The sequence below is a fragment of the Cyphomyrmex costatus genome, unplaced genomic scaffold, assembly GCF_001594065.2.
Source record: "Cyphomyrmex costatus isolate MS0001 unplaced genomic scaffold, Ccosl1.0 scaffold15, whole genome shotgun sequence".
Taxonomy (NCBI): domain Eukaryota; kingdom Metazoa; phylum Arthropoda; class Insecta; order Hymenoptera; family Formicidae; genus Cyphomyrmex; species Cyphomyrmex costatus.
This window is the reverse complement of record NW_017275499.1, coordinates 22,114-30,587: the sequence shown is the minus strand read 5'-3', so window position 1 is coordinate 30,587 and position 8,474 is coordinate 22,114. Positions and strand designations below refer to the sequence as shown.

Genomic DNA, 8,474 nt, shown 5'->3' with positions numbered 1-8,474 from the left:
ATATATATATATATATATATATATATATATATATATACATATAAAAGCATTCAACATCAAATTGCATGCCTAGTGTCTTTCTCCTCATTTGCTGGTTTTGTTTGTTCGCTATCCTTTTCTGGTTCAGTTCTTTCTTTGATCTCACGATCAACTCTAGTTCGTAGTTCCCTACTGTTTTGTCGATCATGTTCTGTTCTATCCCTAAGATGTCTTGTTGGAGTTTTATTAGGTGGATGATTTTCACGTGATTTTAAGGGCATACGGTCTCGAACATCGCGTTTTCTACCAGGGACATCATCTACCATCTCTTTATCCGAGGAAGAGGGATGTTGTTGAAACATCGGATATCCTTTTAAAGTTTGTGTTCCTGTTAATTTTAATAAACACTTGAAAAATACAGTTATAAAAATATATATTGAAATATGTTTTAATAAAATATATAAAAATAACTCGAACTACAGCTTCTACTTCATTATCTACTTCTAAATATAAGCAACATTGATACAACTGTATACATAAAGCATTAGTAGTTAAAGATTTACTAGGATTTTATTCTGATATTCACTAGTGTTGAAAATCTATAGTACACATAATTTATACCATAAATTTTCAGTATTGGCAATGAATATCAGAACAGCCTATTTCCCATCATAATTGGTGTTTTCTCTTCATCTAGATGTTAAATATACTTGATCTATTGTACCTAGAATCCAGCTTGTATTAAGATTGTCATAAGTCTGCATTCTATTACGTGTACTGCGACGTACACTTAGATTGTTTCTAGTTATGTGGGAATTAGAACCAGAATGTGACCTCAGCTTGCGCAGGCTCTTAGGCCGCCTGACATTCGAGTCCAAGCTATGGTTGCGAGGAGAAAATATCTCTTCCTCGGTATCCATTGAATCCAATGCAGCGTCATCATCTAACATTATCTATGAAATAATGTTTCTACAATGTATACAGATATAAATCACACATTACATACTTGTGTTTTTAAACACATTTAAATATGCATAGAAATCAATAAGCAATATGTACATAAAATTCTGCGTAAACACCCAAAATAACAGAAGAATCTTAATTCTTACTCATCTTTAGTCCTAATCTTTATTTTTAAGAGAACACAGCACAACATAGATTTCATCAAAACATTCCAAAAAAACGGTATGAAAAATCTTAAACACATCACTGCAAACCCCGAATTACAATTTTATCCAACTAAAATGCATCGTGACACACCTAAGCAAGAAAATAAGCGGAAAACTTGTTCCAACAATAAACAACAAACAGAACGGTACAAATATGATCCCCTCTCTCTTTCTCTCTTTCTTTCCCGTAGCTTTTATATTTCTGGCAATAATATCGCTTTGTTTTTACAATTTTTTCTAAAGATTACCTTCATCTGGCCAATTCTTGTTGCCGATAGGTGAGAAAAACGTTAAAATCGCGAATGTCCGTCATATGCGTGGGATAATACGGAGTTGCATTCGCAATCACAGGAAACTGTCCTAACTATGGAAGAGCGCGAGCAAGCTGGTCACGGATCGTCTCCTTTGTGTCGAGACAATGCTCGATCAAACTCGTTTCTTTCTGAGCGCCAGGTAGAAACACGCGGTCGATGTTACTGTCCACCGAACGGCATCAGAGGACCAAGACGACACGATTCCCAATCGAGTTCAATTGCAAAACCCGTATTATCTACATACCCTACTCAGCGCACACAGCCACTCGTCACGCACATACACATGCGCATCATACGTACGCATGCATGATACGTGACATATGTATGCACATAACATTCCATTTCCAGTTTGTGCCTTCGATCTTAACCCTAAAATTCTAAAATTCAGCCAATAGAATACAAATTTCGGTTAGGACTGACAATTTTATTGGCTGAATTTTAGGATCTTAGAGAATTAAAGGCTGCAGCACACACTTTTGCATGATGCTGGCCCCACACCTCACTTTATCCCGGACCTACAGCCCATTCTACATTGGTCGCGTTCAGTGGACTCGACAGTTGAGTGAGCGCTCGCTATTATTGGTGTATTCTTTTAGGTTATCCAATCAGATTTTTTAATCTAGAATCATTCAACTGTTGAGTCCGCTGAACGCGCCCATTGGCTGCGTTCAGCAGAAAAAGCAGCTTTGCAACTGTTGTAAAATTCTTAAATATGATTGGCTTATACTTTAGATCTAATGAGGAAATAAGGGCAAGACCAATCATATTAAAGAATTTTACAGCAAAGCTGCTTTCCCTGCTGAACGTAGCCATTGGTCGTATCGTAGATATCGCAGGTCACTAATTTGTTGCAACAGCCAATCCGATGTGTCAATTTAAAAGTCTCACGACACTTTTACGATGCAACAAGCATCAAGCAGTGTAGCAGCAACCAACCAGCGTAGCGATATTTGTTACGCTACTTAAATAATATTGCCGTTAGTTGGTTGCTGCTCTGCTGCTTAAAATGAAATCGCATTTTTTGTATTCTAAATTGTTTTATTACCTAATATTTACTTAAAAATAAAATTATCTAGATAAAATTTTTTTTTATTTTATCTTTCGATTTAGATTAATGTAAAATTAATCATCTTTATCTTATCTAAGATACATTTATCTTATCTATATTTGAGATAATTTTTAATTATCTAAGCGCAACTGCAGTGATTATAATATTATATTTGCTATTTCACCATGTATTTCTTTTTTATTTCTCTTCCTTCTATTTATTTATTAAAAAATTATAACAATTTTAAATTTAAAATAAATAAAACGGAAAATGATAACAAACTTTTTTTTTTATTTGATCCTTCTACTTCTACATTTATATTAATTTAGAATCTTACCTTTTTATTTATTTTACCTTATCAATTTTGATTTATACTCTCTCGATTTATTTTCTTTTAAAAATAAATTCAAAATTGTTATATGTAAAATTTTTAACGGAACTGGACTTTAATCAAGATTTAAATTGTTAAAAGTACACACGCGAATGAGAGAGAGAGAGAGAGAGAGAGAGAGAGAGAGAGAGAGAGAGAGAGAGAGAGAGAGAGACTTCCGATAATTTTTTATCAACAAAACTATTTGAGTAACTATGTTATTAAGTTTTTTTAACGCGTGAGAGAGAAGAAAGATTATTAATAGATTATATAAGGTAATATGATCAATGATATTGTAAAAACATATAATGGATATATATAATTATTCAGCAGAAAAAGTACTTTTGCAATTATAAAATACTTTAACATAATATAAAAATTTTACTTTTTATAGTTTCTTGTTGAATCTGAATACAAACATCTGCAATCATACAGAAAAATATTTTATAACGGCAATTGCAGGATTGCATTTTTTGCTGAATGCCTATATCAACTTCGCTGTGATATAATCGTCGATTAAATGTTATTACCAAGTAATTGTCATAAAACTGGATTTAATCGTATGTTTTATACATTTTACGTCGGTAGTTAATAACGGATGTTATTAAACCTGATATTAATGATAAATGGAGTGATGTGTAAACGCAGTCATATTACTGAGCACTGAGTATTTTGAGGCACTTTATTTGTACACCGGCTTCGTAGTGTTGTAGTGTAGTAGTACAGTGTAGTGCTGAGTAGTGCTGTAGTAGGTACAATAGTGCCTCAAAATACTCTTAGTACTCAATAGTACTTTTCTACAAGAGGTGGAGCAAATTTTTAAATTTATTGTGATTGATTGATCAATCGTATATTGTGCATATAAATGTAATTTCGTTCCGTAAAGGCTACATTTTTGCGCATAGTTAGAGTAATCAGACGTCCGATTTTTCTCAGACTTTTGTACTCTTTCTTTTTAAAGCATTCGAGTCCAATGTCCGAAGTTTTCAGCATATCCGGGAGCATAATTCTTTTTGGTATAATATGATATTTTAAGAAAGAGAGATCAAGAGGATCGGGAATTATTATAAGCTTTCATTGTACATTTTAAAATAATATAGTGATCACTAGATTAATTACTATATATATTTATCTATGATAAAATTTGAAAATTTTTCAATGAAAGAATATTATAAGTATTATTATTTTATATTAAAGAGCCGTTCTTTTTGTTAATACTATAAATACATAATATTTTCATGTTTTTATATATAGAATTTTTTAATGTATTCATTTTTTTCTTTTACTTTTTGAGTTCAAATAAATACAACTTTTTGTACTACAATTTAAAATGTCATATCTTTTGTCCTACTTTTTTTGTACTACTTTAACATTAGGATTGTCTACTTTGATTAAATCTAGTCACCATACTTATATCAGCAATTTATCAATCAATGAATTATAAAAAAAAACGTCATATGGATATTATATAACTAGTATTAATAAATTAAGGTGCGTGCGTGCGTGAGTGCGTGCGTGAGTGCGTGCGTTAAGTAGCGATAGCCAATGGCAAGGACTGTTCTATGTGAAAAGTGCGGTTCTTATTGGCTATCGCCACTTAACGACACCGACAACTGTCGGTAGACGTGTAAAAACAGTTACAGAATAATACCCGAGATCGTAATATTATGAAAGAGAATTTATATTGCCTGTTTTTTGTTTTTTACATCGCGATTGTATCTAATTTAGTGTGTTTGGAAAAATCCGGACTTTTCGTATTATTTTATCTGTAATACCGTGCGTTCCGAAACTCATCCTTCAGACATCTTTTGTATGTAACTGTTGATGTATGACAGCTCGATGTTTCTTGTATTGTAGATTACAACTCCGTCAGTGTGCGATGAATTACGAAATTGAATTTTCAACACGATAGACACGATGATCCTGATTCCAATGATTTTATTTTAAAATAATGCTATCACAATACTCCACGAAGATGAGGTTGGCATGCCGCTTTGCGGAACAATTTAAAACAATTCAGATTTACACCGAATTGATTGCCTGTGTGTAAACATAGAAAGAACTTTAATGAATAGAAGTAATAATCTTGACGGAAATAAATTTGGAATTTAAATGAATGCTGTAATCGTGCTAGATATATTTATATATGCGTATATAAATGTAAAAAGATCCTTAGTATTGGTATCATAATGATGATCAGTATACAAGTGCTTCCAGCAAAAACATAAACGTATCAATCATTCTATAAATTACTTTCCTGCGTCTTCTTTTTATATTGGTGCAAACATGTTTTCAATTGTGTACAACTTGTGGTTAATGGTTGAAGATGTTATAGGTAACATTATATTGTAGTAAATATTGTATTATAATATATAAGTCTTGATACATATATTGCTATTAGAATTACATATCGCTATCTTAACAATTATATTACCTATTATACCTATTGTGATATTTAAATAAATTGCTCTCTTAACAGTTCCATTACTTATTATAATCTTTAAAAAAAATTGATAAGATTGCATGTTTAGATGCTTCTTGTTTGCATAAGTAGAGATTAGATTTTTTTTTTTGTAATTTCTATATTAAAGTAGTTGAGTGTATATTTTTTGAAAGATACAGTTTAATGGTTGTTAAAGAATATACTTTGTATTATTTTCAGTTCAGTACATTGACTTGGATTTTACATTATGGCTGACATGGCTCTTAATGCCACTACTCATAACATTTCTACTCCCGCTTGTAATTGCGCTGCTACTGTACTTAACTGCATTAATGTTGTACATCTATAAGTTACACAGGTTTGGAAGGAGTAAAACTTATACACTCATACATATATTGATACAACATAATTTATTAATATTAACTGTAACAAATATCACATTTGTATAAAGCCAGTTATTATAACAACATAAATTCACTTTTAGAAGCGATGTGTGAAGAATAATAGCTTTTAACATATGTCTCAATCTTTAATGTATTCTTTTTGGAAAATCATTTGTGTTTGTAATTATTTCCATATTTATATACATATATATACATAATAGAAATATTTTCTTTCAGGGTTAGATTAAGAAATGCTTATGGTACTGCATGGCGAGATACAGCTGTTCATATGGTCGCAGCTGTCTGGGATGCACATGGTTGGATTTGGCATGGTAGGCTTCAATTTAATAATCTATAAAACTCACCATTAGATTGCATTTAAATTGAGCTATATAAATTTTTAGTACAACATTTATTCATTAATATGAATATTCATTAATATAAATAACATGTATAATTCTTTTACAGGCTATGAAATTGTGGGCTTAGAGAATATTCCACAAGACAAACCAGTATTATTTATATATTATCATGGAGCTCTCCCAGTCGATATATATTATTTCGCATCTAAAGTATTTCTATATAATTCAAAACTAATCCGTCTAGTAGTAGACCGATTTCTCTTCAAGATCCCTGGATGGTCCATATTTGCTGACGTACTGAAAATTATACCTGGTACTGTTCAGTCGTGTTCTGCTATTTTAAAAGAAGGGAATATGCTTGCTATTGCTCCAGGTGGTGTGTATGAGGCTCTTTTTGGAGATTCCTATTATGAACTTATGTGGAAAAAAAGAATGGGTTTCGCAAAGGTTGCTTTGGATGCAAAAGTGGTACGTTTCTTCAAAAATTTTATATATTATTTTATTTAGATCTATTTCAACAGTTGTTTCTCATTATTAGAGCATAGTTCCATTTTTTACGAAAAATCTCAGAGAATCATTTAGAGCAGTAAGTTGGGGAAGAAAAATATGGTTGAAGATATATTCTAAGACAAAGCTTCCTCTTGTACCGATCTATGGTGGCTTTCCAGTAAAATTAGTAACATATATAGGCAAGCCTATTCCATATGATGAGAATCTTACACCCGAAGAATTGCAGATAAAGGTAAATAGCATTACAAAGGAGCATAAAACAAATATAATTCCAGATAACATTCGAAAGGATTTTACAACATATTTTCAGGTTGCTGATAGTCTTAAAGAATTAATAAAAAAACATCAGAAAGTACCTGGTAACATTACACGGGCTTTAATGGAAAGAATACGTAATACAGACAGACATAAGGATTAACAACAATCGCTTTGATGTACTTAAGATTAACAAGAACAATACTTTTAGAAGTCATTTTAATTTGATTAAATTCTCTTTTTAGGTAATAGCATAAAAAAAGTATGTAATAAAAATGTTCCAATTCATACGTTTTTATTATTCATACAATATAAATAAGTATATTTATTTTTACATATTTGTACTTAAATATATTTGATTTTTATGTAAAAAGTAATTTATAAATATTTTTTACAAAAATGTACACAATTTAATGCAAGAAAATGCCATGTAATATAAAGAATAATTATCATTAATATGTTAAATATGTATAATAATTATATTATTATTAATATGTTAAATAATATGAAAACGTATAAATGTGATTAATAATTATGTCCTTTTCTGTGCTCTATTGTCTCATACGTTTCCTATTTTATTAAAATTGTTGTATATATTATAATTAATTTTGTAGGAAAAAGGATATACAGAAAAGGATTGCAATAAATGATGAATCTATTCTGAATAAAAAAAATATATAATTCCAATAAATTACTTATTGTTATCCCTCTTTTTTTTTTTGTTTTATACGGTTTATATTATTATGAGCAATCATTGTCTTAATTGTCTTGTAATCGTCTATAGGTAAGGGCTATTTTCAATAAATGACTAATCGTCTTTAGGACCCCTTAACTATTCGACAAATATAAAGAGTTATAAAAACGATCATGTAACTATAAATGTAATTTTGTGTAACGATAATATATTCATGTAAGTAGAATGTGTAAGACAAATTAAATTACAAAATTTTTACAAGAAATGAACAAAGAACATATAATTGTATTTTAATTTAAACTAAAATTGTATCACAATATAACTTGACAATATGATTGCAGTAAAAATTGTCGTTATTTAAACATTTTAAAAATAGGACCAACTATTAAAAACAATTAACTCTGGGCAAATTTTCGTAACCACTAAAAGGCTCCGAGGATTTAATTAATATAAACTGAAGAACACTGGTATTATTGTTTTGGCTAAAAATAAATTAATAAGTATTTTATCTTTTTCAATCACTGTTTTATCAAAAAGATATACAGATTTGTACATAAATAAAGTAAAATTTTCATTAATTTATCTTTGGAACAGCCAAAACAGTTGATAAATGTCAACTATCTTGTCGATGGTAATATTAAAGAATTCTTCTATTTTTTAAATATAGCAATCAATTTTGATACATTGAGCGCGTTCAGCGGACTCAACAGAGCGCTCGCTGTTATTGGTGTATTCTTTTAGATCGTCCAATCAGAATTTTAGATTTAGAAGAATGTACCAATGGCTGCGTTCAGCAGCGAAAGCAGCTTTGCAACTGTTGCAAAATTCTTTAATATGATTGGTCCTGCTCTTACTTCCTCATTAGATCTAAATGTATAAGCCAATCATATTCAAGAATTTTACAGCAGAGTCGCAAAGCTGCCTTTTCTGCTGAACGCAGCCAATAA

General features: G+C 30.4%; 2 protein-coding genes across 2 annotated transcripts in view; one reads left to right on the top strand and one right to left on the bottom strand.

The window, feature by feature from the left end:
- The window catches only part of LOC108783444 (ATPase family AAA domain-containing protein 2), a 15,921-nt gene extending 14,455 nt beyond the window's left edge, over positions 1-1,466 (bottom strand). Inside the window, exons 1-3 of the mRNA XM_018552014.1 lie at positions 1,397-1,466; positions 704-932; positions 70-367 (exon numbers count right to left, since the gene is read on the bottom strand). Of these exons, the coding sequence (XP_018407516.1) occupies positions 70-367; positions 704-932; positions 1,397-1,402 (533 nt within the window). The 5' untranslated portion in view covers positions 1,403-1,466. The remainder of the gene's footprint in view (positions 1-69; positions 368-703; positions 933-1,396) is intronic.
- A 3,700-nt stretch (positions 1,467-5,166) lies between these two features.
- Positions 5,167-7,079, top strand: LOC108783433 (transmembrane protein 68). Its single transcript, XM_018551997.1, has 6 exons — positions 5,167-5,215; positions 5,543-5,681; positions 5,944-6,038; positions 6,175-6,536; positions 6,607-6,810; positions 6,889-7,079. Exons 1-6 carry the CDS (start codon positions 5,167-5,169, stop codon positions 6,994-6,996), a joined length of 957 nt encoding a protein of 318 aa, XP_018407499.1. The 3' UTR covers positions 6,997-7,079.
- The last annotated feature ends 1,395 nt before the right edge of the window (positions 7,080-8,474 follow it).

Excerpts from the sequence above, each read along its gene's own strand:
- LOC108783433 (XM_018551997.1), top strand. The coding sequence starts at position 5,167 with ATGTTTTCAATTGTGTACAACTTGTGGTTAATGGTTGAAGATGTTATA. Across the intron at positions 5,216-5,542 it reads AATGGTTGAAGATGTTATAG|TTCAGTACATTGACTTGGAT; the intron begins GTAACATTATAT and ends TATTATTTTCAG. Across the intron at positions 6,811-6,888 it reads CCGAAGAATTGCAGATAAAG|GTTGCTGATAGTCTTAAAGA; the intron begins GTAAATAGCATT and ends ACATATTTTCAG.